This window comes from Brachycentrus maculatus, unplaced genomic scaffold (assembly GCF_059751285.1).
Source record: "Brachycentrus maculatus isolate JH-2025_06_01 unplaced genomic scaffold, ASM5975128v1 h1tg000586l, whole genome shotgun sequence".
NCBI lineage: Eukaryota > Metazoa > Arthropoda > Insecta > Trichoptera > Brachycentridae > Brachycentrus > Brachycentrus maculatus.
Genome location: NW_028281326.1, coordinates 1,013,099 through 1,034,624, shown reverse-complemented (window position 1 = coordinate 1,034,624; position 21,526 = coordinate 1,013,099). Strand labels below are relative to the sequence as shown.

Below are 21,526 nucleotides of genomic sequence, written 5' to 3'. Positions count from 1 at the left end.
AGATCACTTTACACACATGCAACATTCACCAATTCCTATAATTGGAGATAATCCAGATTCGTGAACAAGTATTTGGACATAAAATGTTAGAATGATAAGCATTTGATTAGCTACCGACTAGGTGATGAATTTTTATGTGACATATAAACAGCGCAAATTTGCGATTTTCAACCATAAATGTCAAACAAATACAGCTTACTTTGTTTGGGATCTAATATTTACTAATTGTGACTGTTTTTTAAAATAGTATTACAAAAATACAAATTACGGGTAAGCTGGGAAAAAAGCTAAAATATTTAGTTAATAGCGTAAAGATGAGATTGTTACATAGTTTTCTTATATCAACAAGAATAAAAATAAATTAAAAAGTCATCATATTTATGTAAATAGGGTATAATAAAAATAAGCTTGACCAAATTTAGCACATGTATGTCGAAATAAAATATTATGTCAGTATGAGAAAGTATATCTAGTATACTATTTTTTAAAAGGAATTCACATTCATTTCGTAACGGTCAGAAGTCGGCTCCGTTTATCTGTGCAATAATAATTTATTAAAAACACGTTAGTATTTGACACCACGAATATTTTTGCATGCAATGGATTGCGTGTTACAGATTCAACAACAAAAAATCTCACGCTTAAGTAAATAATTAATCCAATACGAGTTTTTAATGGGTACATTTTTTTAATGTCAGTCCCAATAGTTGCCTAAGACAGCGTCGGCATAGATTGTTTCACATTCCTATATACAGGACCAACCTAAAAAATGATTATGCATGTAGGAAGAGCTACCGATATGCTGAACAATATCACGACGGATTTTGATCTGTTCCATGTCTCTGAGGGAATATTCCAAACCGGGATTCTTCTACAACTTTAATATTTTATTTGCTTATTTTTTCATGTCGAAATTTGACACCACAGTAACATATTTATATTAATTAACATTAACGAATACCACGAAACAGGTATTTGTACCATTGCAGTTATAAAATTTTACATTTGTGAGGAAAAAAGGGAAAAAGGGAAAAAAGAAAAGATCAACGCTCAGTTAAAGACAAATTATATAACAATGGGTATACACCACGATATGAATGTGAATTTGTTGTATTTTTTATTGTTATTTTTGTCTTTTTATTTATTAATTTGTGTTATTATAATTTCGCCTTAAATGTAAGTTTGTCATGTTGATATAATTTTTTTAATAATTTTAATTTAATTCTAATAATTTGACAAATTATTTCATCAGGTATTCGCTTTCGCCTGCGTGTTGGCTGTTGCCAACGCTGGAGTGATCGCCCCCGTGGCCCACTACGCCGCCCCCTCCCACTACGCCGCCCCGGTAGCTCACTACGCTGCCCCGGCTCAAGTAGCTCACTATGCCGCCCCCGCTCAAGTTCACTACGCTTCCGCCCCCGTAGCTCACTACGCTGCCGCCCCCGTGGCCCACTATGCTGCTGCCCCCGTCGCCCACTACGCCGCCCCCGCCAAGGTGGCCTATGCCCCAGTCGAACAGTATGCCCCCGCCGAATACAACTTCGAGTACTCCGTCCATGACGAGCACACCGGAGACATCAAGAGCCAGAAGGAAGTCCGTCACGGAGACCAGGTGCAAGGATCTTACTCCCTGATCGAAGCCGACGGAAGCCGTCGCGTTGTCGAATACACCGCTGATGAGCACAACGGATTCAACGCTGTCGTCCACCGTGAGCCCGGCCAGCACCCCGTTGCCATTGCCAAGCCCATCCTGAAGGTTGCCGCCCCCGTGTACGCTCATGCCGCTCCCGCTTACGCTCATGCCGCCCCCGTCTACGCTCATGCCGCCCCCGCTTACGCTCATGCCGCCCCCGCTTACCACGGATATGCCGCCCCCGCTCAGTCCTACTACCACCATTAAGCTTTCGCTTAGTGACTGGCCGATCCCGGAACTATTTATTTAGTTAAGTAGGTTTAATATGTAAATAAATTATTCTCCTTCAAAACAAAACAATTTTTATTTTTTTCATAAAATTTATGTTTTACTTGGTAAATACCACAATTTCTTAAAATCCATTGTGACACGATGCATTCCGCATCATTTTCAAACACCGTATGTGAAGCTAAGTCTAAATTTTAGAATTGTATCCCTGAGACGTTAAAGAATGAAAAGGGGGTAGAAGGTGTTTCATATTTTTGTCACAATAGATTTTACAATAGTGGTATTTACCAAGTAAAACTTAAATTAAAAATGGATAGATATAACCACAAAGTGACTGCCGAACCAATTTATGAGATTTTTATTATATTTATGGTGTATCAAACTTTTTCCTCCATTCTTCAAAATAAGCCGAAACATGTCTTCTTCTGGCCCTCATCCTCACCTAATGATGCATGGGGCACTGCATAAAACTGATATATGAAGGCAAGATAATCAGTCTTATGCTTCTGGTACCAGTCCGGGGTAATTCATTCATCGAACCCTTATCCACACCCCAATGGTGCATAGGGCACTGCATCATATAAACGCAGTGTTATCTTAATCGTTAACACACGAAGGAAAGGTGATCAGCTCTCCGCTGTAGGTACCAGTCCAGGGTAATATTGAATAAATATTAGAGTGAAAAAATTACTTAGGTATATTAATTAGACCCCACTCTGGGAATCGAACCCGGGACCTCCAGAACGGTAGCTGAGCGCGCTGACCATTACACTACGGAGGCGGACAATTAATAGTAGATTGAAAATACCTATATTTAATTTGACACCTATGGTAATCGAATCCGGGATCTCTGGGATTGTAGCCAAACGCGGTAACCACTACACTACGGAGGCGGATAATAACTAAACATGTACACTGTATATTTCTTAAAAAACAAAAAAGCTTTAGTGAAACAAAAATGAATGATGGATAAATGATTTACATAGATACTTAGTCAGGATCAGATTAAATGTTTCAATATTACGTCGTCTCTGTAGTGTAGCTATTAGTTAGATTGGATACCGTAATGAGGTTCCATATTTTATACAGAGATATTTTTTTAAATACGCTGAAATATTTGTATTTATCTCTGTACTGGAATAAATAAAATTGATATTATTTTTTGACATCTCATCAAAGATGAAGAAGAATATTTATGTCTGGGCATTTAAGGGGCTGACGACCGTCATAGGCTGGTATGGATCACTTTACATACGTGTAACATTCACCTATTCTACCCATTATTCACTACTACACTATTCAAATTCTTGGTAGTTCTATATATATGAACCAATTTTGAAACATTATTATTGAATCACTAGAACTTCACTAGAGACATCTATTGGTGAGATGAAAAGAAGCTTTTTATTGAACAGAAATTCTTTTATTAGTATGTGAGGTCCGAATCCTGGATTATAATCACACACATGAGAAACGCCAGAAAATATCATTTTCATTTTTATTATTTAAGCTTATAATTTGAGCAGATAATTTATTTACAACATTTTGAGTGTGTCCAAATACTTGTTCACAAAATCTGGATTATCTTAAATTATAGATTAATTGAACGTTAATAAATTAATAAAACGTTAAAAATGACCACAGGAATTAAAATAAATAAACTGAAAACGTAACTTAAAAACTGTGAGCTTTAACCAGTAGTAAAAAAATTATTTTATTAATAATTCCTTGATAAATCGTATTCTTGGATTTTGACGTATACGAGGTTTCGGCATGAACGAATTATGATTATAAATGCTTAAAATATATTAAAAAAGCAATAAATATCCACTTACCTATTGGAATACTGATGTCATTGTGTATTGTCAAATCGCTGCAACACGCACGTTTATTGCACAATTTTGTTTACAAGAAGAAGAGATGCGGAATGCACTAATCGATTATATTGTTTACAAAAACTATTTTATATAATACACCAAAGGAATTTCACTGTAAATCACAAAGTTGTGACATAACTTTGCCGAAATACGAATGAAAATCGATAAAACCCGTTAATTTTTCGCGCACACTAAGCCTGACAGCGATCACAGACAAAATATGTCTAGGAATTTGCCGACAAAATTATAATAAAACTAAACATCATAGTTTTTTTGTCGTTTAACTGTAAATCTACGACTTTCACAGTGGTATCTTATTTATAATTCTGTGGAAAATATCCTGAATAATCTTTCGTTGTTTGTAATCCTCTGTCACTTTTACAACACGCAGATTTAGTGGCGTTCGAAACTAATAGATTTAGTTTTTTATTTGTACTCGGCAGTTATTATTGCATAGCTAAAAGTTATTGTGACATTCGTATGTATTTATTTATATTTTTTGTTTACAAAAAGTACAAGCGTGGCTTTACAATATAATATAAACCATGTTGAATGAACCTGATTGTAACAATTTTAAATTCGAAAAATGGCTACAGTACAGATGGTATGGAATACTCTTTCACCAGCAGTGAGAAACGGTGAATAAAGAGATGATGTTTAGAAAAAAATATGAAAACGCATTTGTTTGGTAAATCATTTCCACAATCTGCTTTCCAAAATGTATTCACAGTGAAGCGCCCTTGAGGTAGTATTTTACGAAAATGGCGTTATGTGAATTATCCAAAATTATTTTTATTTATTATTTACTTATCAACATCGAAGGAACTACTAATAACATCACGCCGTTTTTCCGCAGGGGTAGGGAGAGATGATAGAACGCCTCACTCTTCTATCCTGGCATACACCGCTAGCTTCCTTCCATACATGTAGTCATACATTCCCTCCGATTGCGTAGACTTTTGACACTTAGCAGATTCGTTCTGTTCCCCCATTTAAATTTGCCAAACATACGTTATTAGTCATTCTCTCGTTATTCATTCGCTCCACATGTCCATACCACATTAAATAACTCTTTTTAATAATTTCAATTATCCGTAGTTTTATATATATAGTATATTCCTTTCTATATACCTTCACATATTACTTTATATCTTTATACCTTCATAATACTTTATTCTTGATACCTTCATATATTACCATACGAGTATATCCCCATTAGTGAAATACATTATATTATTTTAAGAAGTTTTCAGTATTTTTTTATAATTCTAAATATGCAAATCACCTTAAAGAAGTTCTAAATCACAATCGATTTATAAAAACTGTTTTTTCTTATTCTTCGAACCCGATGGTGTATAAGGCTCTGCTTCATATAAACGCAGTGTTATCTTGATCGTCAGCAAATGAAAGAAAGGTGACCAGCCATCCGCTTCAGGTACCAGTCCAGGGTAGTATTGAATAAATATTAGAGAGAAAAATCAGTTTTATTTATTTGAAACCCACCCGTGGAAATGGAACCTGGGACCTCCAGTACGGTAGCCGCGCGTGCTGACCATTACACTACAAAGGGGGACAAAATTCGTTTTTGTCACATATAACATAATGTTCAAATGCCTGTCTTAACACATTTCGGCCGGGTGTTTTTTACATCTGCGGACCACTGGCGACGGGATTCGTTAATTATTTAAACAAAGTTAAGATATTAATAAAGAGATTGGTATATAATACTATAAAAACTTTAAGTAATTCCTTCATTTCTGACTTTGATACGAGGCCGGCGCAGAAGGTAAAAATACCCTTCCCGTCCTTCAGCATCAATAGACAGAATGGGTAGAAATACCTTTCCCGTCCTTGGTGTATGTATTTTAATTCACTGGTTATTCTCCCTGCGCTAATCATAGCATTATTAGAGTGACATAAAGTGATTAATGGATTCGGCAGTCACTCTGTGGTAAAATCTATCCATTTTTAAGTTTAACTAGGTAAATCCCACTATTTCTTCAAATCTATTGTGACACGTATTTCGATGTATTCCGCATCACCGTGTTCAAATACAGTATTTGAAAATGATGCGGAATGCATCGAAACACGTATCACAATAGATTTTAAGGAATAGTGGTATTAACTAAGTAAAACTTAAATTAAAAATGACAGTAAGTGTACTGATGTGTGAGCTTTTATAGATATGGTAGACAGTTTGTATCTATGCGTCGAATATCCCCATTTCTAGAAATTGCTCAACTTGGTTAAGTAGCGTAATTAAGTGACGCCCACAAATTCGCTCCATAAAATTAGATACCTTTGTATATATCGATATGTTTTACGATAATTACCTTATCCGCTGATACCTCGACCCAGATCCAAACGGATGCAAGTCGAAACCTGAAAAAAATTAACCGATTGACAAAAAAAGAAATAAGTAATTTTTTCTGCATTCATGTTTTACTCACATTTATTTCTAATATCTTCATCGTTTAAGATAATTGAATTATATATGGGTTAGATTAATCAAATTATCTTAGAAAACTTGAAAAGATCAAGGAGAGTTCTTCGAGTTGGTATGGATATGTGGAGAGAAAGGACAACAAGAGAATGACTAAGAAAGTATATTTGGCAAATGAGAATGGGAGAACAGAAAGTGTCCAGCCAAAAAAGACCTGGTATGACCAGGTCAAACATAATGTTTTTTTTAAAGAGAAATATTTGTGTTTTTATTATTTACACAAATATTTCAATTTTATACTATTTCTGTGAGCCTAACCTCATTATTAGAAATAGGTATCAAATTGTGGTAGAGTGGATTCGAGCCGAGAAACTCTGACTTAAGAGTCAGAGTTTCTCGGCTCCACAGAGGACCACAACCCGATACGTTTTTTTTTTACATAATCTAAAATCTGGTCATGTCGAAAATCTACGTAACCGGAGAGCATGTATGACTAGAAGTATGGTTTTGAAAGAAGATAGAGAAATTTATTTTTGAACATACTAGTACTTATCTCTTTGTGTGTAATATTTACGCGCGGGTCATGATTATACTCGCTTCGATACAAACGAGTATACATGAGTCGCAAAGCTGAGTTTACACATTTCTGAACACACTGATACAAGATACTGTGTCAAATCTATAAGGGTAGTTTCAATTCCGCAATAATACTTTTAAGTAATTTGACCCATTGTTATCAGCCGTACTATTTTCAAATGTGAGACGTACGCGCCTGGCACGTATACCTAATTGAAAGATATGTTAGATTTACGCGTCTGACGCGTACGCCGCACCGGAGTAAATGTAAAAAAAACGCACCTGCCGCGTATGCCTCACCGGAGGGATTATAAGATGCACACCACAACGCCACACTTAACTCGTTAAATATTCAAATCCTTTTAAGGTATAATACATATGTTAGGCACTCATTTGTGATGGAATTGGAGCTGCTTAAGACTGACACGTCGCCGGAATATGATTAAGTTAAGAGACCATTCTAGATTCTAGGTTGGTCCTAGTACTACAAAGTAATGTAACATGCTGTTTTCGTGTAACATGTGTTGGGTAGGTAGACCGTATATAATCAGTAGCCCGACGGTGGCAACATAATATTTCATAATATCACTCAAAAATGGGATCAAAATTGGCGCCTGTTGAATTAATTGACATCGATTCTCACTTTCTGCGTCCTTTATCCATATATATATGTGAATAGAACATCGTTTAGCAGTATATTATATTTTTTTTATTTTTTAAAACATTTTTTTTGTTAACTATATACAATACATAGGTACATATAATATATATATACTGTTTACATTCCATATTGGTACATGTTTTTTTGTTACAGAGAACAGTGTTCAATATATTAATAATCATTATTTACCTAATATACACACAAAAAGAGAGAAAAATATAAATATTTAAAAATATTTTACAATTTTCATAGAATTAACGCTCGATCGTTTACAATGGGAACAAAAAATTTCATCTGCCAACCTTCAGAAATTAAAAATATAAAACACACAAACACTCTAAAAAAGAAACTTAACCCTCTCCGGTCCCACAAAATTAAAAAAAATATATTAAGGAGACAGTTGCGTTGCAATTGGAAAGAATCTTTTGTACCTACTCTGCTCCATATACTGTTGTTATAGATACGAGTGACAAAAATATAAGCTTGGAAATTAAATAAATAATACTAATGATGAAAAAAATGTCTAATTCTTATCCGACATGGGACCTAAGAGCAAAAAATCGCTGTCGAATGAGATTCGACATTGGACCAGTAAGGGTTAACGCACACATACTATACAATAGAAAACTAAATATGATAACTCCCCAGTACCGCATAAAAATATGTGTTCTCCAGTAAAGTATATGTATTTTTTAATGTATAATACGATACTATCAACAACAAAAAAGTCCCTCTCGAGGCACAGTTTTTTTTGGAAATTGTTTTTTTTTAAAACCACATATATAAATAAAAAATAAAAAAACATCGTTGAAATATGTGTTTCCATCGTAATACCACCCGGTGAAAGTGATAATGGAGCATCCTCAATGCTAGTTTATGTATTAGATAAGAATTACAGACAATGATTCAATGTTATATAAATATATGTATCAATATATATATGGATCAATCGAAGACAGAGGATGAAATGAAAGTTTTTAATTAAAGCACGTCATGATTCATGCAGAGAAGATAAATTTAAAACCAACGCATACATTTTTGCTAATGTATATTATTACTCAAAACTGGACCGATTCACTTCCGACAGGATCTAATCAAAAATGAAAGTAAAAGCAACTTCTATATTACGCTTCTTTTTAACCCTAGAATACTAAACTATCGTAAAAATTACGAACGCAAAACGACGATTACTGGAAAAACCGTTCGCATCGTCCCTGCTTCACAATATCTTTCAACTGTACTTTTATTTTTTTTTCATTATAACGCCATCTCAAAGAATGTTATATATTTTTTTTTAAAACACATGAATTTACCATTTAAAGAGTTTTATTTGTATATACGACTAATTTCGAATACTTACAGATTTTTCATCTTCTGGTAAAAATTACAACTAATTAAAAGTTTTAATTTTTACCAGAAGATGAAAACATCTGTAAGTTTTCGAAACTAGTCGTATATATAAATAAAACTCATCAAGTGGTATATTCATGTGTTTAATTTTTAAAAAAATCAACCTGTCATTCCACAAAGTTAATGTCGAATCAATAAATAATATTACTATTTCTTTATTTTAACTTGATGTACAGAAGAAAAGTACATTAGCGGGCTTATTGCTAAGAAGTAATACCTTACAGCTAATCAAAAACAGAGTAGTGACATTGGTCAAAACGTTTGATACCTTATATAGCTGTTTGCAACCAGAGTGCTTGAACAAAAAGTATTAATGAGAAAGAAAAAATATAAAAATTACAGTTTACTGCCGTATTAATTAATACTTTAAATCAAATAATTATGAAAATTACAAGCTGATGATGGTAAGGAAGAATGATGTTTAGGAAAGGAGGTAGAGGAAAAAATAAGGAATGAGGTTATTATTATTCTATTACTTCTAAAGTAATAAAAGTTTGTGGTTATCGTATTTATTCTCGATTTATTTCTATGTCGTATTTTTTACGAATGTTTAGTAACAACGTAACAAGTATGATAGTTTAGTAATCTAGGGTTATATCTCTCTCCATTATGCAGATTGGTACTTAGCTCTCACCAGCGCTACCTTTTTGCCTGTGTAACAAGTCCTCGTACTCCAGTCGTAGGAAATTTTGTGGGAACATAGTAAAAAGTGCACTAAAATCAGTTAAAGCAAATAAAAGACTAACAGCGAAAGCTAAACTGGTAGTAAACAACGGAGTCCTAATACCAATTTTAATGTCGGTAGTGTAATGGCAAAGGGGAATATCTGTAAAAATTTTCATTTTCCATGTTTGTTCCACAAAATGTTCAAAATAGTGTATTCCATAATCTGGCAAAAGGATATAGCTATAGTTTCAATACTTATTAAGTTTTATTAAGATATGTACATATAAAAATACATAAAACAAATGATTTATTTAATTTCAAAAGTTTGTTTTTGCTCTCCTGTAATATTTGGTCTGAAACAGATATCCCCCTTTGCCTTATACACTTTTACACTACCGATGTATGGAAATGAAGCATGAAGTTGGCAAAATAAGAATGATAGTAGACTGAATGAAGTCGACATACGGTCTCTCAGACAAATGTCCGGCAAAGCGATGTATGATCGATATTCGAATGGCGAAATAAGGAATGATTTTTTTTAGATGGGAATTGCATTTATTATTTACCTTACTTATTATGTACAAGGTTATAGATCGTTAAGTGGATTTTTGTTTCTTCTAACTAATTCAATATGTTTAATTTGAATCTGTTTTGGGAACAGGAGGGATAACAAAGAATGAATGCAAGGCTCAGCATTATCAGCATTATCGACAATATCAAGAAAGGTGTGTGGAGATGATTTAGACATGTGGATCGGGTGAGCGAGAAAAGAACGGTTAATCAAATTTATGAGACGAATGTAGTTGGAAATAGGTGCAGAGGAAGGCCGAGCAAAACTTGTCGTATAAAGGACTGATCACATTACCTTTACGTAATTGACAATCTAGATGAGACGCAGTGCCAAATGTAATATTTAGTTATATGTATACTCGTAAATTGATGAAAATGAGTAGGGGAAAGAAAGTAGAATCAGGTAAGGAGTAAAGTTGGAGATGTAGAGAAAACCAAGGAAGAATGATATGATAGACAGTTCGGCTGTCCAAACTCAAAACACAGTAAGGGATATTTTTTTTAGTACGTTTTTTTGCATTTTTGGACTAAGTAGATTCTACTTAGTCCAAAAATGCAAAAAAACGTACTACAAAAAAATGTTACAAGGATAGATGGTGGTGTTTAATGCATTTCGTAAAGTACAGGTGGAATTTTTCCATTTGGATTTTAGAGGTTTGCACTCTTTACTTAGGTTTAGAATAAAGCTTAAAGTTAAAGAATAAATATTGCCTACCAAATAATCGCTTTGGGATAATTTTGTTTTTCTTTTACGCATATTCTAGCTCGAAGGCAAATATAGAGATTGAAAGTAGATTAACGGTTGCCGAAAATTATCGTCAAGACTGTGAACCTAATGACCTAAAACCGGTTGAAATAAATAATCAAAATTCGAATATCAATCATACCACAAGTTAATAACAAAATTAACATGTACTAGTTTTTTCCTTCCAAATCGTTCTCGATCGGGCCAATCATACGCCTCCGTGAAAATAAACATTAAAATTTCTTCTCGAAAAAATTGCTATGATGTAATGCTGGTACGTTCACAAATGTACCTTTGTATTCGACTGATTACGGGCGTCATGGAGTGCTCCAAATATTGCAACGCGATAATTTCAATGTCTCCGTATGTAAAAAAGGGTAAGTACTGCGTTTATTTTTTGCACAATTAGGCAATTTTCTAATATGCAATACACAATAATTGGTCGTTAAGAGTATTCGATAGTGCGAGGAGGGGTTAAGCCGGCAGTATATATTGTTGGATTATTTTGGTTGTAAGTAGAGTTAGTTGGATACCGCAAACATCACAACACGAGATGGCTTTTAAAGTATGTGAAGTAATTCAAAGAATACAATATTATTTACTATTGTTACATAAAAGTGCTTTCGTTCGTTCTTCAAGTGAAATTTCAGCTAAAGAAATGTGTAAAATAAGCTTAACTGTGACCCTTTTCTTGGACATTTTTCATACAGTTTTACGTAGAAGTCACATTAAAAAATTGAAATATTATTGATGTTTCATTACAAATTGAAATTGTTTGGTTTTGCAATTTTTTTCAATTTATATCTGGCTTTACAGTGATAATATATTATAAGAAAGTATTATTCTCTATTTAAGTATTGTAATAAATATGTGAACACCGGGTAACATGGTATTTGTGGTTTGAAGGTGCAATACTTCGGCCACAAGTGATTTGGTTTCGATCTCGGGTCGTACATAATATTACGAAATTCGTCCATAAGTTTTTCAAAAGAATACTATCAAGCAAATTAATTCATTCCACAAAGACTATTTGTTGGACATTAATTACCTAAGTTTGTTTCGATGTAAAATTTTGCTTAAATTAATTATTTAAAAAAACAGATCTAAGTACCTTCGTCTTTCAAACGTGTATGTAACTCATATAGTTTGCTAACTTTTTTCATTTTCATTTCTGTTAAAATCAAATACTTGTAGTTTATATTAGCACATTTAATCTATTTTTATTTCTGAAATCTATTGTATTCTTGCCAGAGCCCTTTATTATAACTTAAAATATAATGTTTGCCCACACACAGGCCATGCTTTTGTGGGATCTTTTTTTGTATTAATATTATATTTGTATTTTTTTTACTTGAAATTATAATGTATTGTGAAATGCAAAAGAAAATAAAATACAAAAAAAACTTGTTTAAACGATATTCATAACGTTACTGTTTATAGAGTATGTGACTTCTGAGATATATTACGATTTGTGAGTTGTTCTTACTCATTTCTTGAATGTTTTCCGCAGATAATTTGTGGCACATTTTATAAACTTTATAAAATTAAACAGCTTACTTTTAACCACTTTTTTAATTAATACAATTCGACAAGAACCTTGTCATCATCAGGGTTTATTTTAATTAAAAAACATTAATATATTCTCACTAAAAATCCTAAATGTTCTTGGTCAGCTTATTCATTTTTTTATAAAAATCTTTCGTTCTTTTTCCAGATCTTCACTTTTGCCTGCGTGCTGGCTGTAGCACATGCTGGAGTAATCTCCCAGGGGCACTACACCGCTCCTGCTAAGATCGCCTACGCCGCCCCAGCTAAGATCGCCTATGCCGCCCCAATTGCCCAGTATTCCGCCCCAGTTGCCCAGTATGCCCCTGCCAAGGTAGCCTACGGCGGCGGCTCTTCCGGTCATGGAGGATACGAACAAGAAGAAGAGTACGGCCCAGCCGAGTACAGCTTCGAGTACTCCGTCCACGACGAGCACACCGGAGACATCAAGAGCCAGAAGGAAACCAGACACGGAGACAAGGTAGAAGGCTATTACACCATGATCGAAGCTGACGGCAGACGTCGTATTGTTGAATACACCGCCGACAAGCACAGTGGATTCAATGCCGTCGTACACCATGAGGGTGAAGCTCGCGCTGAACACGGTGGTTCCCAGGGATCTTCCTCAGGAGGCTACCAGCATGGCGGTTCTCAGGGTTCTGGCTCAGGAGGATACTATCACGGAGGCTCTCAAGGTTCTTCCTCAGGCGGTTACCAACACGGTGGTTCTCAGGGTGGTTCCCAGGGTGGTTCCCAGCATGGTGGTTCCCAGGGTGGTTACCAACATGGCGGTTCTCAGGGTTCTAGCTCAGGAGGATACTATCACGGAGGTTCCCAAGGCTCATCCTTAGGAGGTGGTTACCAACACGGCGGTGCTCAGGGTTCAGGCTCCGGAGGATACTATCATGGCGGTTCTCAGGGCTCTTCCTCAGGAGGTTACGCTCACGCTGCTCCCGCCCAGGGATCTTACTATAGCGGTGGCTCCCAGGGCTCTTCCTCCGGCGGCTACTCTCACTCGGCTCCCGCTTACTATTACGGCGGCTCTCAGGGCCAGGGAGGCTCCCAGGGAGGCCACCAAGGAGCTTACTTCCAACCCGCTGTACAGTCCTCCGGCGCCCAATCGTACTATCATCACTAAGAACCATCGAATGTCATGTTTTTCATTGTTTGTTTGACTCCCAATCTTACGTTCACTAAGAAATCCGGATTGATACATGTTTCTATTATTTATTTTATAGGCAATGTTAGTTTTAAGTAGCAATAAATTTTATTACTCACATTTTCTTTGTATTATTTCATAAATTGTAAACATTTATACTTATCCCCATCAAAATATTGGACAAAAGGTGAAAATACTGAGGAAAGATGTTATAAGAAGTTGATGAGACGTGGCGAGCCATTGAAGCATTTCATAAAAAAAACAGCATCACTAGCTCTTTTTATGGCAAAGTACCCAAAATTGAGTGATACATTATCATTGGCTTTTGATGTTCTTCATTCCTTCATTTCTATTTATTGATGAACGTTTAATAAATTCTCGAGTTTTTGTAAATTAACCAGAAAAATTATATTGATTGACTTTCACTTTAAGGTGATAATATAACAGAATAAACCGATTCCAAGTATACAATTTAGATATGTAGATATTTTCACTTATTAAAAGGTTAAAATGTCCGAAGCAAAATAAACTTTACTATGGAAAAATAATGATTTAGTACCTACCTACTCTTAGAAAAATCTTTCATATGTATTTACAATTTTATAAGAAAAAAAAAGAAATGTATACAATTAAATTCTCTCTATGGACAGAATATGGAGAATATAGACGACATTGGGTGTCAATTTCTAAAAAAGAGGTTGTAAATAATGAAAAAGGTTTGTAGGGGTTATTAACATAATATGTAAAATTTATAAATAAATTATTGGATTAACTAAAAAATTTAAATAAGAAGCTACTTACTTACAATAAATACAAAAAAATTAAATAAAACAATTATTTTTACATGTAAGTTTAATTTTTATTTTGTTACTTGTTATTTCAATGTCGTTTACAATACATTTAAATGACAACTTATTAAACAATTACTATTGTTGTATTTTATCTAAAATTGCAAACATTCGCCCATATGGTATTTATATATTAATCTTTTTTCCAACCCTTAAGATGATAAGGTTTATAAAAATTAAAAATTAAGTTCTAAATTATTGAAAGAAAAAAATGTTATAAAAGTGAAATGTGGATGGAAATTTTTAAAAAAAAATTCAAAAAATAAATGAAAAGGAACTTACCACTAGAATAATCAACTAGTTTACTTTTACTTAATTTTTTATTATTCAAGATTTACTTTTCTTTCTTCTTCTTTTCTTTGATTTTTTCACACACTTATTATTTATATTATTACATAAATAAACTATGGGATAAATTTTAAGCCTACTAATTGGTATATTTATAAATTATTTGATTTGGCAGTCACTTTGTGGTAACATCTCTCCATGTTTAATTAAAGTTTTACTAGATAAATACTGCTATTTCTTAAAAAAAACTATTGTGACATGTGTTTCGAGCATCAAAACTGGTGTCACAATAGATTTTCTAAAAAAACGGTAGTATTAACAAAGTATAACGTAAATGAAAAATTTATAAATTATATTTAAAATTTAGCTATAAATAAAGTTTGTGCTGTGAACTCTCTCTCTCTCTCTCTCTCTCTCTCTCTCTCTCTCTCTCTAAATACGATCAGTACGCTCTAGTAGGGTAACTCGTTATTTAAAATACCTACTCTAAAATAAACTAATGTATGTATCAAAAAATATAAAAAAATCAAATATTTTTTTTTAAATGCAAGAATGTATATTTATGTACTTTTATTCCAACCACTATCCGCACACAATATAAGCAGTGTTATCTGGATCGTTTGATACATAAAGGAAAGTTGATCATCCATACGCTTCAGGTACCAGCCCAGTGCATTATTAAATAAATATCGGAGTGAAATCTTCACTTTAACCCATCCAGGGAATTGATCCCGGGACCTACAGCACGGTAGCCAAATGCGCTGACCACTACAATATTGAGGCTGACAATGTATACTATGCACACACATACTCGTAGTTGCACACACACATACACACACACACACACGCACACACACACACACACACACACACACACACACACACACACACACACACACATACAAAAATGATCCCATCCACTGGGTGTTCACCGGGGACTGTATCCATCCCGCTGTGGCTCTTAGGGTCCAGCTTGTTGAGTTTTTCATATGCTCTCACGTTTAATATTATTTTACTTGCTAATGAGTGTCGGAATTTGATATTATTTTTTCTTCAAATATCCTCTCCTCACCTTCCCGCACCGGCTGTAAGCCTTTCTATAGATTGCACGCAAAGAAGAAACATCAGATGTCCACCTTGTCGCTAATAAGTGTTGGAATTTGATATTATTTTATGATATATATATATTAGATTGATTGCGTCACAAAAAACTGCGATACAAAAAGAGTTATTATCGATGATTATTAAAATTAATAAATACAAAATTGCTATGTCACATTCTTACTTCACAGATTAACAACACGATCGATCGATAAAATTATATTGCTACTTATAAATTAGGTCGCTAATATATATTATTATTTAATTTTATATCATATTATACATACTTACCAGCTATAATATCAACCTCATATCACAGGGGGCGAACATAAAGCCTATCGTTGCCGTATATCTATTTTTTTTCTTTATTTTCAATTCTGTTGCATTATACAAACATGACATAAATTCAAATACAAAAAAAATATGAATAAAATATAAATACAAAAAAAAGATCCCACAAAGGCATGGCCTGTGTGTGGGTAAACAAGATAATTTAGGTCATAGTAAAGGATACTGGTAAGAATACAATAGGTATTATAAGTAGAAGTAGAATTATAGTGTTAATATGAAATACAAAAAATACAAAATACTTGACTATCAGAAAACAATTTTTTTAAATAAAATTAAAAACTTAAAAACATAAAAAAATTAAAAAGTAAAAAGTTAGCAAGCATGTACTACAATGAGCGATACGTCTACAAGAAAAAGGAGCTTAAATCAATAGGCTTTGTAGTTATGTCGCATGCTTATGAATACTACATTTTCATTCGTCAACCGAAACCACGATGTCTTTTTTTTGTCCATTTTTATTTTGTTAAATTATGACATATCGCTCACTCCTTTCAAGAACGTCATAAATCAAAAAACTCGATTTTTCAGTAGAACGTTTTTAAAGTTTAAAAATATAATACAATGTAATAAAAATAAAAGTCTGATGATGTCGGTAACGACGAAACCCGGTCGCTGGTCAAATAAAAAAGTGGAAAAGCTAAAAATATTGGTTTTAATCTAATAATAAATTAATAAATATCAAGTCACTTATTGAACTTTTTACTGTGCAACAGATCTTTTTAGGTAAAACCTGAAGGTTTCTTCTCCATTTGAAAAATATTAAGTATATTTAAAAAAATAATTAAACACTACCTTTTCTTCAAAATGCAAAAACAACACTTTCTGCCCTGTAGCGGGTAAATATTAAGTTAAAAATGTGCCTCTTTTGCTGGGATATAGTACATTTTTTGGGCATTCCGAAAACATGCACACCTGAAAATTGACGATTTTTGATATATGACGTTCTTGAAAGGAGTGAGCGATATAACTTAATCTCTCACACTACTTTAAAATATTATTCACAACCCCAATGCACCTAAATATCTTGGTGAAAACTTTATACACCTCTCAGATCATGGTTTGTCACTTCGTTCTTCCCAAAAAAGAACTCTTTTCATTCCTCGCCATAACACAATATTCTTCAGTAATTTAATATATTCAGACTATGGAATGAATTACCTCTCCTTGTAAAAAATGTACCTTTTCTAATAACTTTTAAGAAACGTCTGAGACATTACCATCTATCATTAGATTCCTAACTGTCCATCAAACCTCCTCCCTTAGTTTTCCCCTCTACCTTTAATGTTGTCTAACTCCCATTTAATGTTGCCTTCCTCATTAACATCACTTATAATTTGTGTTTTTAGACCCTCTGATTGCTAACAGCTTTATATGGTATCAAACGTTTTGACCAATATCACTAGTCTAGTAGTTTGTTTGGTTGGCTGGAAGATATTGATTTTTAGCAATAGGCCCGCCCATATACTTATTTATTTTCTGTACCTGAAGTTTAAATAAATAAAAAATAATGCCTTGCATTATTTTCTAATGCTATCATCGTTTTACCTCACATTCCTTTGAGACATCGTATTTCGAATGCAATCAGTCACTTTTTATCCTTCTCTTGTCAACTTCAAGCATTTTTTCTGTACATTGCCATACATTGGTACCAGGACTCCGTTGTGTACTGCCAATTTAGCTTTTGCTGTTCGACTTTATTTGCTATAATTGGTTTGCAGTGGACCATTCACTTTCCTTTATTTCTTCTCTATATCAATATTTCCAAGTTATGTACTAATATTTTTATTATTTTGAGCGTGTTTAATTTAATTGGAATGTTTGTATGCTATATGAATTAAAAATCACTCATTCTACAACTTGTCCATGAAAATATACTTTAAAAAAAGCGAAATCAACTACTTGTTTCAAAAATTCCCCATTTACTAGTATTTTACAAACAGATCTACATTCATATTTTTCAAAAACCATGACTTTGGATTTGTCAACATTACATTTTGATATCTCAACATAGATGAAGAAGAATCTGGAAATCTGGGGATTTACCAGGTTTATGACCTATTACAGGCTTGTTAAGTGATTACATTACAAGTCCAATATTCACCCTTCTAATCATGATTGACAACCACGCCTCTAAAAATTTTTGAACTCTTATATATGTATATTGCTCAATCTCAAGACATAGTAAATATGAGTTCACAACAGCTATCTCCATTGAATTGAGGTAAGCTTTTATCTAGCAAAGCACGTTTAATTTTCAGATTAAAAGCCACGTGATCATCCGTATTTCAAAATTCTTCTTCCTCTATGTTTTTTTTTTATAATTAAATCATAAGTGTTTTTATTATTTACAAACACACTTTACTTTCGTACTTTTTCTGAACCCAGAAACTAACGAGTCCACGACACGAACTACGGGACTACAGCCCGACACAATATTGAGATTTTAACATGTAAAAATAACTCCTTAGTGGAAAAAAAATCCAGATTTGAGAACAAGTATTTGGACACATTCTAAATATTATAAATTTGTCAACATTCATCAGCAAATAACATTCCTTTCACACATTTGTGTTTTTGTTAGATTGAAAAAATAATTTCGACTGCCTATTGACGTCATGTAGTGCTCCACATATCAGAATGAGATAATTTCAATGTCTCCATACGTAAAAAAGGGTGAGTGTGGGTACTGCATTTATTTTTTGCACAATGAAGCAATGTTCTAATACAAAACGTATAATAATTGATCGTTATTATTACATGATAGTATTTGGGGGGGTTTGTCTGGCAGTATATATTGTCGGTTTGCTTGGGAAGTATTATCAGTTGGTTGGATACCTCGACATCACTACCAAAAATGGCTTTTAAAGTACGTGATACTTTTCTATGAAAAGTTTTTATCATTTTTATTATTATTATTATTATTAAATTCATTAATCGATTCAGAAGTCACTTTGTGTTAAAATCTATCTATTGTTAATTTAAGTTCTAATAAGTTATTACCACTATTTCTTAAAATATATTGTGATATGTGTTTCGATGAAGTCATAAATTGCAATATTTTGAAACGATATAAAATCATGAAAAATAAATAATTACAAACACATAATTAACGATATGACAATGACTAAAGCCTCCCCCTTATTGTCGTCTATGTTTTCACTTATAAGAAAAGAAATGTATTTAAAAAAATAAATAAAATAAAAAAAAACAGCTCCTACCCCCTCTTCAACATTCAACATCCTAAAGACACAACTTTAAAATTTAGATTTAGCTTCACATACGGTGTTTGAAAATAATGGGTAATGCATCGAAACACGCGTCACAATAGATTTTAAGAAATACTCGTATTCACTAAGTAAAAATTTAATTAAAAATTATCATCAAATATTTATATTTTATCTTAAACGTAATGCCCTCACTCAGTTTACAATACTTATTGATAAAACAAATAGAAAGAAAATTGTTTGTGACTTACAATCAAATACGTCATAGCCGAATGATGCGATGTATATCAGATCCATCCACCTCCATTATTCATTTATGCATAGCTCTTTTATAATTAATTTTGGTATTTAATGATTTTATGGGTAATGGAAGTAGGTTGTACAACTTTATCGCATAATTATCAATGTTCTTTTGACCAAAAGACATATTTTATGTTTGTTTTATGTTTTTCTGTGCTTTGGTTCTTGTAGCTCTATGTACGTTTCCATAAAGTGTGTTAATTGTGATTTGTGTGCTTTTATGGGAAGTGCTTTCTAGTGTTATTATGTAAGCGTTATGTTTAAATGCATATGTAAGGATTGTTTTAGCATTTAGTTGTTTGACTGTCATAAGTTGTAATTAATTGAATATTTTCTCCTTGGGTGTTCATCTTGGAATTTTTATTAATAATGCATTACTAATAACAAAATTTAATAATGCATTACTCGTACCACCCCAAGCAACTATTCAATACTGTAGAAAGACTGGAATAAAGCGTAGTAAAATTTTACTTATTCTTATGTATTTAGGCTATAATTCTCTTGTATTGTTATATAATCGCTCGTATATTTTCCTATGTGATTAGCTCATGTGTAACGGAATCTTGGAAAAGCCTTGTGGTTGTTTTGTGAATGAAATTTAAAACAAAAAAAAACCCTTTCACTATTTAAATTTTAATTTAAGTTAAGATTGACAACAAAATCTAATGCCAAATAGTGTAATATGTATAAATAAAAAATTAAATACATTTGTATACATAAAAGAAATAAGACTACATCTCTGTAGGTACTTAAATTATCTGGTATATTTACTGAACAAAACTTGAATTTGGCGTCTTGTATTTGAGACAAAAATAGTTAGGTACTATAATTTTTTACAAATAAAATCTTAAATCTTAAAAACTATTCACTGATTGCTTTGATTTTTTTGTATACCTGTAACAAATAACAATTATTTTTTCTTCGGAAAACACATTTTTGATCGCAATGGCTATCTGTTGAATATAATAAAAAAATACTCAATATTAAACCTTGCTCTTGGCGAAATACTTTTTGACAGCTTTAAAAATATTGTATACCTGAATCGTTACTTATATTTAAGTCATTTAAATTTATTTCAAATCAACTAAACCCTTTCGTTCAATACGATCCATGATCGTTTCTGGTTCTTTAATCTTACCTGAATCATGTGTTTTTCTCTTACAGATCATTACTTTTGCCTGCTTGATGGCTGTAGTCCATGGGGCATTCTCTCAGGGTCATTACGCCACTCCTATCAAAGAATCGGCTCCAGTCAAAATAGCCTACGCCGCTCCAGTCGCCCGATATCCCGCCCCCGCAAAGGCTGCTTACGGTGGTCATGGAGGATATGAGCACGAAGAAGAGCACGCTCCAGCCGAATACACCTTCGAATACTCTGTCCATGACGAAAAGACCGGAGACATCAAGAGCCAGAAGGAAACCAGACACGGAGACAAGGTAGAAGGGTACTACACCATGGTTGAAGCTGATGGAAGACATCGTATTGTTGAGTATACCGCTGACAAGCATAGCGGATTCAAGGCAGTTGTTCGTCACGAGGGTGAAGCTCACGCTGTTGCAGCTAAGCCTGCCCAGAGCGCCGGAGGTCACCATCACGGAGGCGCTTCATCAGGAGGTGCTTCATCGGGAGGGTACTCTCACGGAGGTGCTTCATCAGGAGGGTACTCTCACTCTGCTGCTCCTTCCTACTCTCATGGCGGCTCACAAGGAGGTCACCATGGAGGATACTATCAAGCCGCTCCCGCACACCATGGACAAGCTTCCGGCGCTCATTCCTACTACCACCACTAAGAACCATTCGTTGTCATGTTTTTACTTGTTAATTTTTTGTTTGTTTTAAA

At 33.5% G+C, this 21,526-nt stretch overlaps 1 protein-coding gene across 1 annotated transcript; it reads left to right on the top strand.

Annotated features, from left to right (window-relative positions):
* Positions 1–1,246: 1,246 nt before the first annotated feature.
* Positions 1,247–21,476, top strand: LOC148301294 (uncharacterized; the record flags this gene model as incomplete). Its single annotated transcript, XM_088273526.1, has 3 exons — positions 1,247–1,897; positions 12,584–13,513; positions 20,850–21,476. Coding segments are annotated over 3 exons (2,208 nt in total), but the record flags the coding sequence as incomplete, so codon positions are not given.
* Positions 21,477–21,526: the final 50 nt, after the last annotated feature.